Source organism: Pristis pectinata, chromosome 21, assembly GCF_009764475.1.
Source record: "Pristis pectinata isolate sPriPec2 chromosome 21, sPriPec2.1.pri, whole genome shotgun sequence".
Classification (NCBI taxonomy): domain Eukaryota; kingdom Metazoa; phylum Chordata; class Chondrichthyes; order Rhinopristiformes; family Pristidae; genus Pristis; species Pristis pectinata.
This window is the reverse complement of record NC_067425.1, coordinates 711,922-736,151: the sequence shown is the minus strand read 5'-3', so window position 1 is coordinate 736,151 and position 24,230 is coordinate 711,922. Positions and strand designations below refer to the sequence as shown.

Genomic DNA, 24,230 nt, shown 5'->3' with positions numbered 1-24,230 from the left:
GGTCAGGCAGTATCTATGGAGGGAAATAGACTGTCTGTTCTGGGTTGAGATCTTTCTTCTGCAGTGGCCCCTCCATAGATGCTGCCTGACCCACTGAGTTCCTCCAGCTTTGTGTGTTGTTCCAGATTCCAGCATCTGCAGTCTTTTATAGCTCTACCTTTCAGGTTTACATAACAGCAAAATATTGTAGAAGAAAATAAAAAAGCTGCATATGCTGAAAATCTCTTTCCCAGTTCTAATAAAGGTCTTCAACCCAAAACAATAACTCTTTCTCTTTCACAGTTACTGACTGATCTACTGGATTTTTCCAGCATTTTCTGTTTTTTGTTTCAAAATACTGTGGGTGTTGTACACCTGAAGTTTCTTCCAAACAAGTGCTTTTGGTACCCCTTTGCTCCTCAACTGAGGATTGCTCCCTACAATAGCTAACATGATTCTCAGCTACATCTTTTCCACTGTCTGCATTTCTTACTTCTTCCCTCCCCATCCAGAACCACAGTAGGTTTTCTCTCTTATTCACCTCACATATTACAGATTGTTAAAAAAGATAATACAATACACAGAAACAAGCTCTTGCCTTAACCGTTTAAGAAAACTTTAACTGCTAGGGATTCAGCAGCAAGGCGGCATAAACTTAAGACCAATGCCAGAACTGAGGTTAGAGGATTTGATTTTTTTTTGAAAAGCAGAGAGATGTAATGACATTAAATGTTCTATCAGAAAGAATGAAGGAGGAAAACCTATTTTATCTTGTTAAAAGCCTATAAACAGAGTCAGAGCAATACAGCACAGATACAGGCCCTTCGGCCCAACCAGTCCATGCCGACCATGGTGCCCACCTGGCTAGTCAACTACCTGTGTTTGGCCCATATCCCTCCAAGCCCCACCCTTGCATGTACCTATCCAAGTGCTTCTTAAATGATACCATTGTACCTGCCTCAACCACTCCCTCTGGCAGTGCATTCCATATACTCACCATCCTCTGCATGAAAAAATTGCCCCTCAGGTCCCTTTTAAATCTTTCCCCCTCACCCTATATCACCCTATGCCCCCTAGTTTTGGACTCCCCTATCCTGGAGAAAAGACTGTTACCATCTACCTTATCTATGCCTCTCAATAATTTTAAACATTTCTATAAGGACACCCCTCATTCTCCTTTAACTCGGGTCCTCTAGTCTCAGCAACATCCTTGTAAATCTTTTCTGCACTCTTCCCAGTTTTAACCATGTCTTCCCTATAACAGGGCGACCAAAACTGTACACAGTACTCCAAGTGCGGCCTCACCAATGACTGAAACAACTGCACCACGACCCAACTCCTATACTCAATGCCCTGATTGACGAAGGCCAGCGTGCTAAATGCCTTTTTCACCACTATCTACCTGCGACGCCACTTTCAACGAACTATGCACTTGCCCTCCTTGGTCCCTCTGTTCCTTTACATTCCCTAGCGCCCTACTATTCATAGTACAAGTCCAATGCTGGTTTGACTTTCCAAAATGCATCACCTCACACTTGTCTATATTGAAATCCATAAATATTTGAACACTGTTAACAGAATGGTGAAAGATTAAGGCCAATTGACAGCTCTTGGAGTAAAGGATTTCAATCATGCCTTTACCCTCCTCGGGTTAGTGCATGGTGTCTTTAGATGTAATACAGGAAATGTAATTGGTAACTTGAACACGGAAAGCTCCCATAAACATTGATGTGATTATGACCAGATTATCTATTTTCCTGATATTAACTGAAGGATGCATTAACTAGTACATCAGGGGTCTCGCAGGTCTATCTGAGGGGAAAAACAAAAATAAACAAATTAGCATTTCTGCAATGACTTCCATGACCTCAGGACATGTCAAGTGCTTTAAAGTCCAGGAAATGTAGTGTTGTATTTATTGTGGGAAATGTAATTCAAAATTTCCACACAGCAAGGACAACAAACAACGTTGTGGTAAAATATGTGTGCACGTGAGCAAGAGAGTGAACACATCAGGTACCCCACTGCCAATCTAATTAAGAAATGGAAGGTAATTGTTGAGGACTGTTCATTAAGATCACAGCTTGCATACCATCTTAAAGGAAACATAAGATGGCAGCTGCTTCTGCAAGGTCAAAAACATCCATGTACAGAAACTGATGCTGTACTCCACGGTTCTCAGCAATGTTGTACAGTGAAGATAGTGTCCATTGAGTCCCAGGATGGTCTGAATCAGCACCCAAATCATGGAAGAGCTCTTCAACCACAGGCAAAGGACAGCTAAGTGGAACCCTGGAGATGACAGGCAGGGGAACTATACTAGAGTGGAAAAAAATGGATTTGTCTCCCTTCTTGAAGGTGGTCACCTTAACAGCAGGCTCTCCTCATCCCAGTCATAGAAGATGACTGTAAATTTGTCAATGAAGTTCTTCTTTGCCAAATTTTAGAACTTCCGCAGGAATACCATCTCTCCCAATATCTTGCTGTTTTCAGCTGACAAAGGGGCTTTTAACTTATCAAGATACAGTATGCAAAAAACAGAGGCCAACTTCCAAATCATCCTCATTCACTGAAGCATACAAGACTATGGGACTTGCACTTAAGAGTCACAAACCAAAGATGCTGTACCAACATGTACTCCCTGTACAATATAACCCTGACATGAAAGGTCCATCACAAGATTCTGGAAATCATAGCTTACTTTGTCACTTAGGAAGCCATTTCTCAGCGAAGACAGACCGATGATGAAATTCACCATCACCTTCAGCCCTCTGAGGAAGAGTGTTTGAGGATCAATACATCAAACCCAGTGTAAAGATCGTAGTCTACCAAACTACTAGCACTTCTCTTCCCATCGCACCTATCAGACAGTCGTCATCTCACAAGACTGGATGTGGACTACGTCACAGATAAGGGAACGTCATCAAACCAACCACAACACTACACGAGTTGAAAAAACCTCAAGCCCCATCAAGTCAGCTGTGTTTCTCTTTCAAATCATAAAAAGCACATTAGAATAGAATAATGGAGGATATAGAGGAAAATAGCACAGATGTAATAAAAATAAGGTTATAGTACTAGGAGATTCCAATTTCCCAAATATTAACTAGAACTACCTTAGCATTAAAGGTTCAGAGGGGGAGGAATTTGAGGTGCATCCAGGAGAGCTTTTTGACACAATGCAGATAAACGAGGGAAGAAATATGACTTGACCTTAATTCAGGAAACAAACCCAGTCAAGTGGAAGAAGTGTCAGTGAGGGAACACTTTGGAGATAGCAACAATAACTCTGTATATTTCAGAGTGGTTATGTAAAAAGATAGGGATAGACCTGGAATAAAGATCTTGAAACAGGGTGGGGGGGGGGGGGGTGGGAGGCAAATTTCAGCAAGACAGGACTTGGCAAAAGTAGACTGGGAGTATCTACTTGCAGGCATCCATATCTGCATTGGGAAGCATTCAAAGGAAAAATAGTTCAGGTCTAACATGTTCCTTTAAGGGTGAAAGTCAAGTTACAAGTACCCTGGATGTCAAGGGATAACAAGGGTTGAATAAAGAGAAAGGGAAGCATATGACAGGTACAGAGAACTAAAGATAGGGGAGGTCCATCAAGATAATAAAAAGTGCAGGGAGGTATTTATAAAAGAAATTAGGAAGGCTAAGAGGAGTCACAAAATATCATTGGTGGACAGGATTAAAGTAAATCTGAAACCATTTTATGTATAAGCAAAAGAATAACCTGGGAAAGAGTAGGGCCTTTAAGGAGAACAGGAGCTATCTGCATGGAGCCAGAAAGCATGCATACTTTCCATCGGTATTCACAAACAAAATGGACTTTGCAGATGGACGATTCAGCAAAGGGGAAGGTGAAATTCTATTGCAAGTCTCCATAAATAAAAAAGTACCCTAAAGTTAGCAGGCTCAAAAGGTGGATAATTCCCAGGGCAGATGGGATTTAACCCAGGCTGTCATGGGAGACCAAGGAATATAACTGTTGGGGCTCTGGCCAAGATTTTTAAATCTTTGCTAGCTACTGGTGAAGTACCAGATGACTTGAAAATGGCAAATGTGGTCCCTCTTTTCAAGAAAGGTAGTAGGAGAAAACCTGGTAATTACAGACCTGTCAGCTGAACATCAGTACTTGAGAGGTTATTGGAAAAAATTCTCAGGGACAGGATTAATTATAATGAAAGGCAGGGGCTAATCAGAGATCTCCTTTAAACTTCCCCCTCTCACCTGAAATCTGTGCCCTCTAGTATTTAACATTTCTCCTGTGTAAGTGACCGACCATCCACCCTACCTATGCCTCTCATAATTTTATATTCTTTTATCAGGTCTTCTCTCAGCCTCCAGATGCTCCAGAGGAAATAATCCAAGTTTGTCCAACCTCTTCTTGTACTTAATACACCCCAATCTGGGCAACCTCTTCTTCACCTTCTCCAAAGCCTCTACATCCTTTCTGTAATGCGACAACTAGAAATCCACACAATACTCCAAATGTGGCCTAACCAAAGTTTTATACAGAGGCAACATGACTTCCAACTTTTATAGTCAATGCCTTGACCAATGAAGGTAAATAAGCCTCTTTTACCACCCAGTCCAATTGTGTTGCTACTTTCTGGGAGCTATGAACTTCCACTCCAAGATTTCTTTGTATATCAATGTTCCTCAGGGTCTTGTCATATACTGTATACTTTCCTCTTGTATTTGACTTCCCAAAATGCATCACCTCACACTCCATTGTTAAGGCGGCATACGGGATGCTGGTCTTCGTTAGTCAGGGCATTGTATACAAAGTTATGCTCCAACTTTATAAAACCTTGGTCGGACTTCAGCTGGAATACCGCATGCAGTTCTGGTCACAACACTATAGAAAAGAAATGATAACGCTGGAGAGGGTACAGAGGAGATTCACCAAGATGCTGCCTGGAAAGTTGCATTTTGGGAAGGCTGGGTTTACTTTCCTTGGAATTAGGTGGTTAAGTGGGATACGATTGAGGTCTAAAATTATGAGGCATATGGATAGGGTAGACTGCAGGAGACATTTTGCCCCATTTCAGAGGTGGATAAAAATACAGATTTAGGGTAAGGGCTAAGAGATTTAGAGGGGATGTGAAGGGGATCTTCTTCACACAGAGTGGAGAGTACCTGAAATATACTATACTGCCAGAGAAAGTGGTGGAAGCACAGTTGCTGACAGCATTTAAGTAGTACTCAAACAAGTACTTGAATCAACATGGCACAGAAGACTATGGGTCAAGTTCTACAAGATCTTATTAATGCGAATGGGTGCCCACTGGTCAGTGTGGACGTGGTGGCCCAAATGACCTGTTTCCATACAGTATTACTCTATAGCATCTGTGACACAAGGCCATTAGCCCCATTATGTTTATTCTGGTCAAAAAGAGCTTCCAGCACTAGAACCACGGACCTGCTGGTCATAGTTCTTCAAGTATACATCAGGCACACTTTAAATGTTTTTTTTTTGTCTCTATCAGCCTGCTGGGCAGCGAATTCCAAACATATACTACCTTCTGACTGAAACTTTTTCTCACCTCTCCCCTGATCCTTCTACAAGACGCTGAGTTGGTGGCCCTGACGGAGAGGATGTGGAGGGTATATTTCCTCGTGTGGGACAATCTAAAACCAGAAGTCATTGTTTGAAAATAAGGGGTGATAATGCCAGATACCTTTATTAGTCACATGTACATCAAAACACACAGCAAAATGCATCTTTTGCGTAGTGTTCTGGGGGCAGCCCGCAAGTGTCGCCACGCTTCTGGTGCCAACATAGTATGCCCACAACTTCCTAACCCGTACGTCTTTGGAATGTGGGAGGAAACCAGAGCACCCGGAGGAAACCCACGCAGACACGGGGAGAACGTACAAACTCCTTACAGACAGCGGCTGGAATTGAACGCAGGTCGCTGGCACTGTAATAGTGTTACACTAACCCTTACACTATTGTGCTTGTAAGGCAAAATTTTTCACGCTTTCTGAAAAATAAAAAAAAGCATGAATCTTTGGAACTCTGTTTTTTTTTGGCATAGGTAATCTTGATAAATAAGGACATGAGATATGCAGGAACATCTGAGTGTAACCTCAGCTCCATGAGCCATGTACTTCTTGAATAGCACAGCAGGCTCAAGGAGTCCAGCAGCCTACTCATGCTCATAATTAGTATGCACAAATCACATTAAGTCCATGGGTTTTGATGCCTCAGCTAACAGTATCCCAAAGAAAACCAACCCTAGCCTATCCCATCTCTTCTCTTTGCTAATATGTTCTAGTCTTCTCTGAGTACTTTCAAGTCAAATCACATCATTCCTGTAAAGTGATGACCATAAATGCAACCCAAAAGACATTATATAGAGTTATTATTAGAGAAGTAGGCCATTGTCCTCTTCCACTTTCGCTGGCATCTAATAACATCATGGCTGACCTATTAGCTTGGCACCACTTTCCTGCACTATAATCACTCAATTCCTTTGATATAGAAAAGATCTATTGATCTGTATCTTGAATATTCTGAGTCTCCACTGCCCTCTTGGTTAGACGATTCCAGCAATTCCAACCTGCCCTTCCTGAAAAATAAAAAAAGCACACCATATGTGGCAAGGCCACAAATGGAACTGTGCGCACAGTTTTGGTTGCCACAGTATAGAAAGCTGTGATTGCTCTGGCGAGGGTGCAGAGGAGATCCACCAGCATGTTGCCTGGGATAGAGTGTCTCTGCTACAGGAAGAGACTGGATAGACTGGGAATGTTTTCCTTGGAGCAGAGATGGCTGAAGGGCGACCTGACAGAGGTGTACAAAATTAAAGAAACAGGACTGCAGAGGCTGGAATCTAGATGAAAAACACGATGGTGCTGAAGAAACTTAGCAGGCTAGGCAGCATCCATGGAGAAAAGCAGGCAGTTAATGCTTTGGGTCAGGACCCTTCTTCAGGACTGAAGATTGGAAAAGGAGAAGCCCAATATATGGGATGGAAAAGCAGAGCAGTGATAGGTGGACAAAAGAAGGGAGGCGGGGTGGGCACAAGGTGGTGATAGGTAGATGCAGGTAAGAGATAGTGATAGGCAGGTGCAGGTGAGAGCAGATCCACCAGGGGTGGAGTCAAAGGTAAGGAGAGAAAGTGAAAAGGGGTAGAGACAAGAGAGAGAGGCTAGGAAAGGGAAGAAAAGAAGCATGGTTGGGGCGGGCAGGGGGTGATGTGGGGAAGGGGTGTGGGGATTACCTAGAGTGGGAGAATTCAATGTTCGTGCCATTATGCTGCAAGGTTCCAAGACAGAAAATGAGGTGCTGTTCCTCCAGTTTGCACTTGGAATTCTCCTGGCAGTGGAGGAGGCCGAGGACTGATATATCAGTGATAACGTGGGAGGGGGAATTGAAGTGACTGGCAACGGGGAGATGCAGATCATGGTTGTAATCAGAGCGCAGGTGTTCTGCGAAATGGTCACACTAATGCAGAAGAGGCCAGACTTGGAGCATCGAATGCAGTAGATAATATTAAGGGAGGTGCAAGTGAATCTCTGTCTCATCTGAAAGAATTGTTTGGATTCCTGGATGGAGGTGATGTGGGGTAAGGTGTTGCAGCTATGGTGGGGGCAGTGGATAGTTCTTGGGGTGGGAGCAGGATGGATGGGGGAGGGAGTGAACTAGGGAGTCGTGGAGAGAGCAGTCCCTGCGAAAGGCAGAAAGGGGTAGGGAGGGGAAGATATGCTTGGTAGTGGGGTCCCATTGGAGATGGCGGAAGTGGTGGAGAATGATGTGTTGGGTACGTAGGCTAGTAGGATGAAATGTAAGGACAAGGGGGACCCTATCCTTATTGGGTCTGGGAGGCGTGGGGGTGAGAGCAGAGGTGCGGGAAATGGCAGAGATACGGGTGCGAGCTCTCTCGACCACAGTCAGGGGAAAGCTACAGTTAGAAAAGAAGTTGGACATCTCAGATGTCCTGGAGTGGAAAGCCTCATCATGGGAGCAGATGCGACGGAGGTGGAGAAATTGAGAAAAAGGGTCGTGTCCTTGCAAGAGACAGGGTGGGAGGAGCTGTAATCAAGGTAGATGTGGGCGTCAGTGGGTTTGTAGAAGATGTCAGTGGGGTTTGTAGAAGATGTCAGTGGATAAGGAATCTCCTGGAATGGAGATGGAAAGATAAGAGGAAGGAGAAAGAGGTGTCAGAGACAGTCCAAGTGAATTGGAGAGCAGGGTGAAAATTTGTGGCAAAATTTCTGAAACTGTCGAGTTCCACAAGGATACAAGAGGTGGCACCAATGCAGTCGTCGATATAGAGGAGAAAGAGTTGAGAAATGGGGCTGGAGTAGGCTTGGAACAGACTGCTCAATGTAGCCAACAAAAAGGCAGGTATAACTGGGGCCCATGCGAGTGCCAATGGCTACGCCCTTGGTCTGTAGAAAGTGAGAGGAATCGAAAGTGAAGTTGTTTAGGGTGAAGACAAGTTCAGCCAAAATTAGAAGTGGTATAGATAGGTTAGACTGGACAATATTCCCTGTAACAGGGTATCTTTAACCAGGAGACACAAGGAAGGTTTTTTTCACGTAGAGGGTGGTTGGAATCTGGAACACACTGTCTGAGAGGGTGGTAGAGGCAGAGAATCTCGCAATATTTAAGTATCTACACAAGCACCTGAATCCTCAAGAGAAAGAAGGCTACAGACCAAGTGCTGGTAAATGTGATTTGTATTGATGGGTTGACATGGACATGGTTGGCCAAATGGCCTATATCTGTACTGTATGACTGTGACTCTATATTCCTTGACCCTAATGGACTTCATGAGGGGTCCAACAGTATAGCACAGGTGTCACAAGTGATCCACTTAGCCCAGAAGGCTAGGCACTTAGTATTCATAAGATTCTGTGGAGAAAACATGACAATTTAACCAGATCTGCCATTTTTTTTTAAGGGTAAGATTCTCCCCCACATTAGACCAGTTCAATGGTAATGACTTTATATTTCAACAAAATGAAAGCCAGGGTGGCACCCAAACAGCTATAGTGTCACTGTATTACCTACACCTCCTTGTACTCAATTGTGATGGGATCAAACACGAGATTTAACACCAGCCGTTTTATTTCCCCCATTCACATAGTGCCCATTCACATAATCCAGTATTATATCCATATTACTTTGGTAATTTAAGATTACTGTTCTATATTTCATTTCCTCTAAGCTTTTGTTTCCTTGGATCATTTTGCTATTTAATCTATCTTACTTTTCTTCTTTCTCTGCATTTATAAATCTGAATCACTAACTGTGCAAATATAAAGATCCTGCTTTTAGTCCCCCATTTCCTTTAAAGCTTCCATCAATAAGCTGTTCAGCTATTTCCACCTTTGCTGCCATTGCTCATGGCTGAAATGCTCACGGATTACTTTATCACATGATCAAGACTATATTTAACTGTCTGTTGCTATTTTGTTTATTTTTATTCCTTTTCAGGAACAAAACCAGCATTTACTGCTCTGAAGGTGGTGATGAGCCACCTACCCGAATTGCTGTGGTCTTTCTGAAGATACTCCCACAGTGGTATTGGAGTGAGAGTTCAAGATCTTAGACCCAGCAACAATGAAGGAGCAGCATGCATTTCCATATCCAAATGGTGTGCCACTTGGAGGAATGCCAGATTATGTTCCTATATGAAGACCTTGGAATCTGAGACAGTTAATGGGGATAGTCCACATTACAGCAGAGGTGGTGTTGGATGTCTTAAAACATATGAAGATAGATAAATCTCCAGGGCCTGACCAGGTGTAAACAAGAACACTGTGGGAAGCTAAAGAAGAAATTACAGGAGCCCTGGCTAAGATATATGCTTCATCGTTAGCGATGGGTGAAGTGCTTGAATAGGTAGGTTAAGACTGGCAGGTGGCTAATGTTGTGTCTTTGTTTAAGCACTGCAAAGAAAAACCTAGAAACTATAGACCAGTAAGCCTAACATCTATGGTAAGTAAATTACTAGAGGGGATTCTAATATATACATACATTTAGAAAGACAGGTTGATTAGGGATAGTCAGCAAGGCTTTGTGCATGGGAGAGTATCTCATGAATTTGATTGCTTTTTCTTTTGAAAAGAGTAACCAAGATAGTTGCTAAGGACAGGGTGGTAGACCTGGTCTATATGGACTTCAGCAAGACTTTTGATAAGATTCCACATGGTAGGCTGCTATGGATAGTTAGATCACAGGGGATCCAGGGAGAGCTAGCTAATTGAATACATAATTGACAATGATAGGAAGCAGAGGGTGATGGTGAACGATTGTTTTTTTTGGACTGGAGACTCATGACTAGTGGTGTTCCCAGGGCTCGGTGCTAGGCCCATTGCTATTCGCCATTTATATCAATAATTTGGATGAGAATGTACAAGACATGGTTAGTGAGTTTGCAGATGACCCTAAATTAGGTGGTATTGTAGAGTCAAGATGGTTATCAGGATTTACAGAGAGATCTTGATCAGCTGGGCTGAGGAATGGCAAATGGAGTTTAATTTGGATAAGTGGGAGGTGTTGCATTTGGGAAGACAAGTCATGATAGGACTTTCACAATGAACAGTAAGGCCCTGGGGATTGTTTTAGAACACAGGGACATAGGAGTACGAGTACATGGTTCCCTGAAAGTGGTGTCGCAGGTAGATAGTGGAGAAGGCAGCTTTTGGCACACTAGCCATCAGTCAGGGCATTGAGTATAGAAGCTGGGATGCTATGATGCAGTTATACAAGACATTGGTGAGGCTGCATTTGGAATAATGTATTCAATTTTGGTCACCCTGCTATAGGAAAGATGCCATTAAGCTGGAAAAATGTATAGGAGATTTACAAGGATGTTGTCAGAACTCAAATGACTGAGTTACAGAGAAGAGGGTGTGCAGGTTAGGATTTTAATCATTGGAGCATAGGAGAATGAAAGGTGATCTTATAGAAGTGTATAAAATCATTAGAGGCATAGATATGGGGAATGCACACAGTTTTTTTCCCCCAGGGTTGGGGAATCAAGAACTAGAGGGCATACAGGTTTAGGGTGAGAGAGGAGAGATTTAATTGAAATCTGAGGTGCAACCCAGAGAGTGGTCCATATATGGAATGAGCTGCCAGAAGTGGTTGAGGCAGGTACATTAACAACATTTAAAAAGGCACTTGGACAGGTACATGGGTAGGAAAATGGAACTAGCTTAGATAGGAATCTCGGTCGGCATGGATCAGTTAGGGTATATGACTATGTGCCCCTTATCCTTTTGCTTCTTGATGGTATTTGGAAGGTGCTATTGAAGGAGCCTTAAAACCGCACAGTGCAACATTGGTAAAGTAAGATGATGTATGGAACACCTATCAAGCAGGCTGTTCTGTCCTAGTGTCAGGCTTAATTGCTTAAGTTAAGACTACACACATCCAGTCAAATACAAGAGTTCTGCATCATACTCCTAACTTACAGGTTGTAGAGGATAGAAAAACCTTGGGGCAACACAGTGAGGACAGCTGATAGAATAGCTGCCCAATAGCTCCAGGTTGAATCCTGACCCCCAGCACTGTGTGAAATTTGCATATTCTCCCTGTAACCACATTGATATCTCCCATGTGCTCTGGTCTCCTCCCACATCTCAAAGCATGTGAAGGTTGGTAGGTCAACCAGTCGCTGTAAATTGCCCCTAGCGTGTAGGTGAGTTATAGAATCTGGGGGGAATTGAGGGGAATGTAGGGAGAATAAAATGGGATTTGTGTAGGATTAATCTAAACAGATGTTTGGTGACCAGCATGGACTTGATGGGCCAAAAGATCTGATTCTATGCCATACCACTCGAAGTCTGAGGTGAATGGCTTACCACAGGATACCTCACCCCTCACCTGCTCCTGTTACGGACTCAGTGAAAGTCCCTTTAAGATAGAGTGTATGTGTGTATGTGGGGCGTGCTTACGTCAATAGAAGATAAAGGACATAATGACGTTGTTGAAGAGGTTAGAAGAAGGAGAGAGAGAGAGAAGGGAGAGAGACACCAGCCTGCTTGTTTTCTCTATCGATGGATGAGAAACAATAACTGTGTTTGCCACTGAAAACCATGTATGGAAGTTGGAAGTAATCCGGTGGAGTTCACTTTGTTGCTGACCTGTAGAAGGAAACAGGTATTTGTATGTGGACGACCACGGTTCGGATGTTTTCGGGGTGAGGAAGTCACTACCGAGTAAACACTGAAGTGTCGTTTGGGTTCCATCGTGGAACATTTGGATTTCGTATGTACTCTCTCTATGTTTTTCTACATCTACATCTTATCTTCAGACAACGGTGGTTGTTGAAGAAGCCCTTGCTCATGTTTCACCTTATGGCTTGCGGAACTGAACTTTAAGAACCATTCCGGAACTGGGAGTTTTGGACTTTGTCACACACACACGACGAGTTTAGTTTTGGGGTTAACGTTCGAGGTTTAACATTCTTGAATTCTAACATACTAACATTTTTACTTTTATTTTACGTATTATCATAAGTAGTGATTAATAAAATAGTTTTTAACACTAAATCATGCTCAGTGTGTTTCTTTTGTTGCTGGTTCGTGACACTCCTATCTTTGTGGCTGGTCCATTTGAGTTTCTAGTTAATGGTGATCCAACCCCAGGATAATGATGGTGGGGGTGGGGAAGAGGTAATGCCACTGAACTTCAAGGGATGGTGGTTAAGCTCATTGCTGGAAGTGACCAATGTTTGGTAAATTTGTGGAGCAAATTACTTCCCACTTATCAGCCCACACCAGTACAGTATCAGTGTTTTGCATCAGAGAGTGCTTCATTTGTTGAGCTGTGAATAGAACTGAACATTAGTGCAAGCATCAGCAAATATCCCCACTTGTTATCATGGAATGGTTACAGCATGGAAGGTGGCCATTCAGTCCATCGAGTCTGTTCCAGCTATACAAAAGCAATGCAGCTAGTCCCATTCCCCTGCCCTCTCTCCACAGCCCTGAAAATTATAATCGTTCAATACTTAACCAGTTCCCTTTTTAACATGACAGTTGAAGCTGCCTATGTAGCCATTCACAGCACTGCATTCCAGACCCTCACTTTCTGTATACAAGTTTTTCCTTATGCTACTGAGAGCTCTTAACTGTCCATCAATGGACAGCTTATTTATATCTATTCCGTCTATCTCCTTGCTTATTTTAAATCCCTCCATCATATCTTCTGGCAACCTCCACCATTCCAAGGAAAACTATTCAAGCTTCTCCAGTATATCGATGTAACAGTGGAAGGTCAACGACAAAGCACCTGAACAGCTGAAAGATTTAGAGGGATATCAGGAAGGTAGCTTGGTTGGCATGGATGAGTTGGCCCAAGGGCCTGTTTCCATGCTGTGGGGAACTTCCAGTACAATGTACTGAGGCTGGGATGATCGACCTTCAAAAACCGCAACCATTTTCCTGTAAGGTATGGCTGCAACCACTGGCAAGATTTCCATTTGATACCTATTGACTTTGGTATTATTAAGACCCTTGATATTACTATTGGCCTAATGCTATTTGTGTTAAAGACAGTCATCATCACCTTGGAATTCAGAACCTTGGTCCTTGTTTGAATCAAGGTTCTGATGTAAAAATCAAAAAATGGAGATACTAGAAATCTGAGAGAAAATAGAAATTTCTGCAAACACTCAGGAGGTCCGGCAGCATCTGTGGAAAGAGAAATAGTGAACATTTCTGCTTAAAGTCCCTTCATCGGGCAATGATGTGGTTTGGAGCCAGGTGAGCCTGGCAAAACCCAAACTGGGTATTGGTGAGTAGGTTATTGAGCCATAGATTTATACAACACAGAGCACTGTCAATGACATCTTCCATCTTTTTGCTGATGAGTCCAAGTTAACTGATTCAGAATTAATTAGGCAGATTGGATTTCTCCTGGCTTTTGTGAACATGACATAACTGGGCAAGTTCCCATATTGTTGAGTAGATACCACTGCTGGAACAGCTTGGCTAGAGGCACAGATAGTTCTGGAGCTCAATTCTTCAGTACTTCAGTTAGAATGCACTTTGTCTAACTGCACTTTCTCTGTAACTGTAACACTACATTGTGCATTTTCTTTTCTTTTTTATCATCTCAATATACTTTTGTAATGGAATGATCTGGATAACAAAACCTTTTCATTGTTTCTCAGTACATATGACAAAAATAAACCAATACCAATATTGTCCAATCCCATAGCTTTTGCTTCATCCAGTGCTCAGAGCCATTTCTGGATATCATGTTCAGTGGATCAACTTTTGCTGGAGATCTCAGGAGGAAGCAGAGGTGGATCATCAACTTAACACTTGGCTGAATGAGATTTCAAATGCTTCAGTCTTGTCTTTCTCTCTCAGGCTAGACTCCACCATCACTGAGGATAGGATGTTCTCTGATCCATCATTGCCCGTTAACTGTTCAGTTGCCCGTCACCATTCACAACTGAATGTGCCAGGACTGGAGAGGTTTAATTTGACCCATTAGATATGGGATTGCTTAACTATGTCCATTACGCTTCTGATATTTGTGTTTAAATAACTACATGGTTGCCCTCAACTTGGGTAGACAATTGGCAGATGGAGCTTTATGCAAGGACACGTACACCAATTGTATTCATATAACGAACAAAAAAAGTGTTTTAAATGAAAAAGAACAGGAAATATTGATTCAGATTAATGCAGGTATTCTTGAAAATAAAGTTCTAACGCAAGGTCAACAATCCAAAACATTATCTCAGTGTCTCTCTCCACAGATGGTGCCAGAACTGCTGAATATTTCCAGTAATTTGTTTCTTTTTCATTGCAGGAAATTAATATTTAGGTAAGTATGCAAAAAGAAAAACGTGTTGAGTCAACCTTTGCTACAAAAGTATTTAAGTAAAAATAGAATTTTACAGCAACTAGGCAGGGCCTTGGCGGGTCCAAACCCAGACCAATGTGCAGAACCTTCACCTCCTTACCTACGAGAGGTTATAACTACCTCAGATGGTTCACTAACCTATTTCTGGACAAGAGAGTTGACATTTTTGAAGAACCATTGAATAGAATGCAAATAAAGTTCACGTCATTGTCAAAGTCATACAACATGGAAACAGACCCTTCGACCCAACTGATCCATGCTGACTAAGATTCCCATCTAAGCTAGTCCCATTTGCCCGTATTTGGCCCATATCTCACTCTCTCTTAGCCTTTCCTATCCACATACTTGTCCAAGTGCCTTTTAAATGTTGTTAATGTACCTGCCTCAACCACTTCTTCTGGCAACTCATTCCACATACATACCACCCTCTGTGTAAAAAAAAAAGTTGCCCCTCAGGATCCTATTAACTCTCTCCCCTCTCACCTTACATCTATGCCCTCTAGGTCTTGATTCCCCAACTCTAGGAAAAAGACTGTGCATATTCATCCTATCTATGCCACCTCTATAAGATCACTCCTCAGTCTCCTACATTCCAATGAAAGAAGTCCCAACCTGCTCAACCTCTCTCCATAACTAAGTCCCTTGAGTCCCGTCAACATTCTCATAAATCTCCTCTACGCTCTTTCCAGCTTAATGGCATTTTTCTATACCATGGCATTTTTCTATACCAAGGCAACCAAAACTGAAAACAATATTCCAAATGTGGCCTCAATGTCTTGTATAACTCCAATATCTTAAACAATGATGGGGAGGAACACATTATCATGGATGGTGAAGCAGGCCAAAGTGTAATGTAGCCAACTCCAATACACCAATCTGTTCTAGGGATCTGCATGGAACTTAATCCTGCTCATTTTAGAAATAAAAATCAAAACACAATGAAGAATGAGAGATGAACTCATTGCCACATAAAAAAGTAGATAAGCAGCTTGAAAACGTAGATAGAAGAATGCTGTTTCCTCACGGTCGAAAGTCTAAATCTAATGGGGCAGGAATGGCTCAACCATTCGGATAGAGAGGAATTTCTTAACTTAGAGGGTCTATGAACCATCTCCCCGGGTGCTTTGACCACATTCAACATCTCAGGGTTAAATTTAGGACATATGGAAATGAGGATAATAAGTTACAGAGATGGCGCGAAGGGCACTCGGGCCCACTCTTATTCGCATTAGAAAGGCTTCGATGAAAAAAAATTAGGTGGCGGCGAGAGTGAACATAAACAACATGCTCTGGAAACATCTGTAGCCCAGCACTCGCGATAACAGGAAGGCAGAAGGTTGGCGTCACTTGATTGTAATAAGTATTTCAAACATGTCTGTGGAGCGGCTCCCTCCTGCCAGAGGCGCCCAGCATTGGCCCGTTCCCGCTCCCCAGGCCTATCCATTAACCAGTGCCGCCTCCGGCGGTCCGGGCCTGTCCATCATGCAGGAGCCCCGACACCCACCTACTGCCGGCGGCCCGAGGCCCAGGCCCAGGCCCAGGCCGCCCCGCACTCACCGGCCGTGCTCCCGCCGCCTCCAGCCGCACTCACAACGGCTCTAACTCCGGGCCGCCATCTTGCGCTGAGCGCAGCTTCGAGCCGCTCCCTGCTCCCGCCTCACTGCCCCCCGCCGCCCGTTCTCTCACTGCTCGCCGCCGCAGGTCCGTCTGCAGCCCCAGGCCCAGGCCAAGCGCCGCTCCGACTGTCGGACCCCGACCGCTCCCCACCCGCGACACCGCCTGCGATCGCGCACTGCGACTGCGCAGCGCAACCCCGCCGCCCGCAGCCAACAACGCGGGGCGAAAGCAAAACCCGGAGCAGTGGAGCCAATGGAAGGGAGTGTGAGGGAATGTGTGATGGGGGGGGGGGAATGTGTGGATGGGGGGGGGGAATGTTGTGATGGGGGGGGGAATGTGTGATGGGGGGGGGAATGTGTGATGGGGGGGAATGTGTGATGGGGGGGGGATGTGTTTTGGGGGTTGTGGGGACGATGGGCAATATGTGGGGGAATGGGTGGAATATGTCGGGGTGGGGGAATGTATGGGAGTAATGTGTGGGGGTGGGGAAATATGGGGAGATGTATGGGAGGATGTTTTGGGGATGGAGGGATGTATGGTGGGAGCAGGGATGTGTGGGGGATGTGTAGGAGGAGGGAGATGTGTGGGGGATGTGTAGGAGGAGGGAGATGTGTAGGGGATGTGTAGGAGGAGGGAGATGTGTGGGGGATGTGTAGGGGAGGAGGAATGTATGGTGGGAGTGGGGATGTGTAGGGGGTGGGGGATGTGTGGGGGTAAAATGTAGGGGATGTGTGAGGGGAGATGTGAATGGGTGTGGGGGGAACAAGTGTGGTGGGGATGTGTGAGGGGGCGAGGGAGGGGCAAGGGGATAGGGAGAGGGAGCTGGAGGGGCAAGGTGATGGGGAGAGGGGAAATGGAAAGGGTTTGTGCATGGGGGGTACTGGCCTAATACAGGCCACTGGGATTAACATATACTGGCTCATGGTCGGCACAGACGTGGTGAACTGAAAAGGGCCATTTCTGTGCTGTATGATTCTTGATGTGGCTATGAGAATGGATGTGAGGTGAAGGGAGAGTGCATCTGGGGTGAAAGGTGAGAAAATGTGGGAGGGATGTAAGAGGGTGGGAGTTGGGGCGTGATGTATGGGTGAACAGTGTTATGTTCATAGAGGAAGGGAGGGTTAGGTGGGAGGAGAATAAGGTTGGTATGTGGCAGAGGAGGGGGCATGTGAGAGGGAGGGAAGAGGAATATGGAGAGAGGGTGAGGAAAATGAGGTGGAGGAGTTATAGAGCTAAACAGCATGAAAAACTGACACTTCGGCCCAACTCGTCCATGCCAACCAAGTTGCCTAACTGAGCTAGTCCCATTTCCCTGAGTTTGGCCCATATCCCTCGAGTTCGTAGAGTTATACTGCCCGGAAACATTAAGGTGGATGTCCCCAGGGCCTGATAGTATATACCCCAGGTTATTGAGAGAGGCAAGAGATGAAATTACTGGGAACTTGACCAAAATCTTTGTGTCCTCTTTAGCCACAGGTGACATCCCAGAGGACTGGTGAATGGCTAATGTTATTCAAGAAGGGAAATAGGGATAATCCTGGTAACTATAGACCTGTGAGTGTCATGCAATAGGGAAGTTATTGGAAGGGATTCTTAGGGATAGAATTTATGAGCATTTGGAGAGCCATGACGTAATTAGGGACAGCATGGCTTTGTGCAGGCAAGTCTTGTCTTATTAACTTGATTGAGTTTTTTTGAGGAGCTGACAAAGGTGTTTGAGGGGAGAGCTGTGCATGTGGTCTAAATGGATTTTAGTAAGGCCCCACACGGTAGGCTCATCAAGAAGATCAAGATGCATGGGATCCAAAGTGACTTGGCCGTTTGGATTCCGATTGGCTTGCCCATAGAAGACAGAGGATAGTGGTCAATGGGACTTATTCTGTCCGGAGGTCCATGACCGTATGGGTCAGTGTTGGGACCCCTGCTGTTTATAATATATATAAATGACTTGGATGAAAACATGGATGGGTGGGTTAGTAAGTTTGCAGATGATACAAAGATTGGTGGTGTTGTGGATAGTGTAGAAGATTACTAAAAGATAAAGTGGAATATAGATCAGTTGCAGATATAGGTGGAGAAATTGTAGATGGAGTTTAATCAAGACAAGAGTGAGGTATTGCACTTTATCAAAATGACAGTACACAGTTGATAGCAGGATCCTTAACAGTGTTGATGTACAGAGGGATCTTGGGGTCCAAGTCCATAGCTCTCTGAAAGTGGCTGCACAAGTTGATAGGTTAGTAAAGAAGGCATATGGCATGCTTGTCTTCATTAGTCAAGGTATTGAATTCAAGAGTCAGCAAGTTATGTTGCAGCTATTTAAAACTCTAATTAGGCCACATCTGGATTATTGCATTCAGTTCTGGTCGCTCCATCAGAGGAAGGAGGTGCAGGCTTTGGAGAAGGTACAGAAGAGACTTATCAGGATGCTGCCTGGATTATAGGGCATGTTCTATAAAGAGAGGTGGGGTTGTTTTCCCGGATTATGAGAGGCATAAGTAGAGAGCTGGTATCATTTTCCCAGGGTCGAAATGTCCATTTATAGTGAGAGGTGGTAAGTTCAAAGGAGATGTGCGGAGCAAGATTTTTAAAAAAGGAGTGTGGTGCTATGTTCTATGAAATGGGCCCTTCAACCCAGCTGGTCCATGATAATCAAGGTGCCCCATCTAAATTGTCCCATTTGCCAGCATTTGGCCCATAACCTTCTAAACCTTTCCAATCCATGTACCTCTCCAACTGTCTGTTATAAGTTATTATTGTACCTGCCTCAAGCACTTCCTCTGGCAGCTCATTCCACATACATTGATATTGGTATTGGTTTATTATTGTCACTTGTACATTGGGTTAGTACAGAGTGCATTGATGTAGTACAGGTAAAAACAATAACAGTACAGAGTAAAGTGTCACAGCTACAGAGAAAGTGCAGTGCAATAAGGTGCAAGGTCACAACAAGGTAGATCATGAGGTCAGAGTCCATCTTATCGTATAAGGTAACCATTAAATAGTCTTATCACAGTGGGGTAGAAGCTGTCCTTAAGTCTGGTGGTACGTGCCCTCAGGCTCCTGTATCTTCTACCTGATGGAAGAGGAGAGAAGAGAGAATGACCCGGGTGGGTGGGGTCTTTGATTATGCTGGCTGCTTCACCAAGACAGCAAGAGGTAAAGACAGAGTCCAAGGAGGGGAGGCTGGTGTCCGTGATGCGCTGGGCTGTGTCCACAGCTCTCTGCAGTTTCTTGCAGTCCTGGGCAGAGCAGTTGCCGTACCAAGCTATGATACGTCCAGATAGGATGCTTTCTATCGTGCATCGATAGAAGTTGGTGAGAGTCAAAGGGGACAAACCAAATTTCTTTAGCCTCCTGAGGAAGTAGAGGCGCTGGTGAGCTTTCTTGGCCGTGGCATCTATGCGATTTGACCAGGACAGGCTGTTGGTGATGCTTTGTGTTTAAAAAAAAAGTTGCCCTTCAAGTTCCTATTATATCTTTCCCCTCTCACCTTAAACCTTATGCCCTCTAGTTCTTGATTCCCCAACCCTGGGAAAAAGACTGAGTGCATTCACCCTATCTATGCCCCTCATGATTTTATACACCTTTATAAGATTACCTCTCAGTCTTCTATGCTCTAAGGAATAGTCCTAGCCTATCCAACCTCTCCCTATAACTCAGTCCCTCAAGTCCTGGCAACATTCTGTAGATCTTTTCTGCACTCTTTCTAATTTATTAACATCTTTTCTATAGCACGGCAACCAAAACTGAACACAATACTCCAATTGCAGCCTCACCAGCATCCTGTACAACCACACCATGACCTCCCAACTTTTATACTCAATGCGCTGACTTATAGCTGGTGTGCCAAAAGTCTTCTTCACCACATTGTCTATCTGTGACTCCACTTTCAGGGAACCATGTACTTGTACTCCAAGGTCCCTCTGTTCTACAACACTACCCAGGGCCCTGTGTTCACTGTGAAAGTCCTACCTGGATTTGACTTTCAAAAATGCAACACCTCTCACTTATCTGAATTAAACTCCATTTGCCATTTCTCAGCCCACCTACTCAGCTGATCTATATCCCCCTGTAATTTTTCATAACCTTCTTCATTGTCCACTAGACTGCCTATTTTGGTGTCATCTGCAAACTTACTAACTGTGCCTTGTGCATTCTTATCCAAATCATTGATATAGATGACAAACAACAATGGGCCCAGCTCCAGCCCCTGAGGCACACCACTAATCATGGGCCTCCATTCCAAGAAACAACCTTACACCATCACCCTTTGCTTTCTATCATCAAGCCAATTGTTTATCCATGCAATCCAGGGCCTTAAACAATCCTTCCAAGTGAGGCAGCACTTCACCTGTGAATCTATCGGTGTCATTTATTGCATCCAGTGCTCCCGGTGAAGCCTCCTCTACATCAGTGAGACCCGACGCAGATTGGGGGACTACTTCCTTGAGCACCTTTGCTCTATCCACCGCAACAGCCAGGATCTCCTGGTGGCCGGCTATTATAATTCCACTTCCCATTCCCACAATGACATATCTGTCAATGGCCTCCTCTACTACCACATTGAGGCCAGACGCAGGTTGGAGGAGCAACACCTCATATTCTATCTTGCTAGTCTCCAACCTGATGGTATCAACATCAATTCCTCTAACTTCCAGTAACCACTCCCTTCACACCCCCCCTTCTTGTACTTCATTCCTGTGACCCCCTTCTCTTTTCCCCTCCCCTGCCCTCACACCTTGCCCACCTCTTTCCCTTTATTCCATGGTCTACTATCCTCTCCTATAAGATTCCTCCTTTTCAGCCCTTTACCTCTTCCACCTATCACTTTCCAGCTTCTCACATCATTCTCTTTTATCCCGCTCCCCCACCTACCCACCTACCTTTCCCCCCTCACCTGTACTCACCTATCACCTGTCAGCTCTTGCTCCTCTCCTTTCCTTTCCAGTCCTGATGAAGGGTCTTGTCTCAAAATGCTAACGGTTCATTTCCCTCTATAGATGCTGCCTGACCTGCTGAGTTCCTCCAGAAGTTTGTGTGCATTGCTCCAGATTTCCAGTATCTGCAGTTTCTCTTGTGTCTCAATTGAGTATCCAGTTGTTTTCTAGACCTTTCCTCAAGGTCCTCTAGACCTTTCCTATCCATGTACCTGTCCATAAGTCTTTTAAATGTTGTAATTGTATTCACTTCTACCATTTTCTCTGGTAACTTGTTGCATATACTCATACGGTAGCGTAGTGGTTAGCGTAATGCTATCACAGTGCCAGCGACCCGGGTTCAATTCCAGCTACTGTCTGTAAGGAGTTTGTACGTTCTCCTGGTGACTGCGTGGGTTTCCTCTGGGTGCTCCGGTTTCCTCCCACATTCCAAAGACATCCAGGTTTGGAAGTTGCGAGCATGATATTTTGGCGCCGGAAATGTGGTGACACTTGTGGGCTGCCCCCAGATGCATTTCACTGTGTGTTAGATATCTTATCTTAATCCTCTGAATGGAAAAAGCCCCTCAGGTACCTTTTAAATCTTTCCTCACTCACTTTAAACCTATTCCCTCAGGTTTTGGACACCCCTACCCTGGGTTAAAGACTGTAGCTATTCACCTTGTCTATGCCTCTCATAATCTTATATACTTCTATCAGGTCAACCTCAGCCTACTCTGTTCCAGGGAAAACGAGCCCAGCCTATCCAATCTCTCCCGAGACTGGTCCTCCAACTCTCTACAGCAAAAATACATCCTTATTTGGGGATGGTGGGGTGGGAAGGCTGTGTGTGAGAAAGGATGGTGGGGGGGTGGGGTTGGAAGATTATGTGTGAGGAAGGATGGTGGGGGTGGAAAGATGATGGAGGGTTGGGTAGGGGTGGGGGATGATGGGGTTGGTTGGGTGGGGATGATGGGGGTGTTGGGTTGGGGGTGGGGGTGTTGGATGGGGCGGGGAGATGATGGGGGTTATGTGGGGAGATGGGAGGAAGGGGGAGAAATGTGGGGTAAGGGGAATGTGCTGGACAGCAGATCCATGGCGTTAGAAAGGGGAGGGTGTTCATTGGCGGGGAAAGTTTGGGTGAGTATGTGGTGGGGTGCGAAGAGGAGATTGCGGTCTCCGGGGAGGGTGGGTAAGTGTGGGACCGGGAGGGTAGTGGAGGGGAAAGGAGTATATGAGGAAGGAATGGGTTTGGGAGGGAGAAGGATGGAAACTGGGTCATGGAGGGATGTTGGTTTGATTTGTTGGTGTGGGTGGATTTTGGCTTCGCCTCTCCTGTGCGAGCGTTTGGCGGAACTGTTGTGCTGGTCCGTGGGGCGAGCCGGACTGGCGGGCGATCGGGCTGGTTGCTATAGAGATGGTGGACCTGTGCTTCCTTCTCGCTTTTGTGTTTTCTTTTATTATTTCTGGATCCGCCACATTTACCGCGAGAACCGTGGCGGCCCGGGACCTGCTGCTGCTGGGGCCGAGGAGCAAGCGGAGCCCAGGCCGGGAGCCGCGGCCCTGTTGGTCACCGCCCACCCCGACGATGAGTGCATGTTCTTCGCGCCAGCCGTGCTGCGCCTGGCGGCCCGCGGCCCCGTCCACCTGCTCTGTCTCTCCACAGGTTAGTAGGGATTCGGGGAACCGAAAGGCCTCCTTCCGCGAGGTAACCATCCTGTGCTGACATTGCGAAGACAAGACTGTCATTCCTGGCTAACCATAGAAGTATAATATCAGGGGTTACTCTACATAAATATTGTAAGGGGCTGGGGAGTGTAGTACTAAGGAACATATTTTCAGGATAAAATATAGATCACTTTAAGTTCTTTCATTTATGGAATTCTATGCTTCGAAAGGCCACACCCAGGGGATGGGTACCCAGTGTAGAAAAACTAACCTGAACGTACAGAGAGAGGTTGAGGTGAAGGGCGTTTAAGAAAGCAATGACAAAGTAAATAACAATGGTACGGGTCTTTGACAAGGGTACTGACAGCCAAGTAGATATCAGGAAGGGATAGTGCACCAACAAATAACAATGGAGTAAGGAAAAAGGTAAGATAAAATTAAAAGCTCTCTGAAGGTACACAGCAAATGGTTGAGTTGACAGCTCAATTGAAGTGAATGGGTATGATTTGATGGCCACTGGCACCATGGTTGCAAACTGACCAAGGCTAAGAACTGAATAGTCGGGGGTATTTGAATTTTCTGAAGGAGAGGCAGATAGGAAAGGGAGGTGGAGTCGTTCTGCCAATGATATCACTCCAGTGGTGAAAAATAATAATGGCTCAGAGATTCAAGTTGATTGTCACGAGCATACATACCCAGGGTATAAATGCCATGAAAATTAGTTTTATGGAGCAGCAGCACAGTACATCATAAACATGACAACATAACTTACATAAACTTAAATTAGCATAAATTAAACGTAACTTACCTAACAGAATAAACAAAAATAAACATGACAACATTAGTGCAAGTTGAGGGAAGTATAGACCGAGGTAGAATTAGGGTTTTTCAGGTCTGTTCAAGAACCTGATGGCAATGGGGAAGAAATTAATTGAGGAAGGAATGGCAATGGGGAAGAAGTGGGTGCTAAATGAAGATTCAGTTTGGTTGGACATAAGAAATAGCAAAGGTAAGAAGTCACTGGTGGGAGTAATATATAGCTAATAGTGGCCAAGCTGCAGTACAGAATATAAATAAGGAAATAATGAATAGAGTCATAGAGTACTACAGCACAGGGAATAAAGTCCTAACCTATTCAACCTTTCCCTATAACTCAGGTCCTCAAATTCTGGCAACATCGTTGTAAATTTTCT

General features: G+C 44.6%; 2 protein-coding genes across 12 annotated transcripts in view; one reads left to right on the top strand and one right to left on the bottom strand.

The window, feature by feature from the left end:
* ncor1 (nuclear receptor corepressor 1) overlaps positions 1 to 16,634 on the bottom strand; it is a 288,134-nt gene extending 271,500 nt beyond the window's left edge. For all 11 annotated transcript variants that reach the window (XM_052035511.1, XM_052035515.1, XM_052035517.1 and 8 more), the window contains exon 1: positions 16,391 to 16,634. The gene's annotated coding sequence lies outside the window, so the exon portion shown is untranslated. The remainder of the gene's footprint in view (positions 1 to 16,390) is intronic.
* Positions 16,635 to 22,635: 6,001 nt separating this feature from the next.
* Positions 22,636 to 24,230, top strand: part of pigl (phosphatidylinositol glycan anchor biosynthesis, class L) — a 107,863-nt gene continuing 106,268 nt past the window's right edge. Inside the window, exon 1 of the mRNA XM_052035930.1 lies at positions 22,636 to 23,035. Within this exon, the coding sequence (XP_051891890.1) occupies positions 22,636 to 23,035 (400 nt within the window). The remainder of the gene's footprint in view (positions 23,036 to 24,230) is intronic.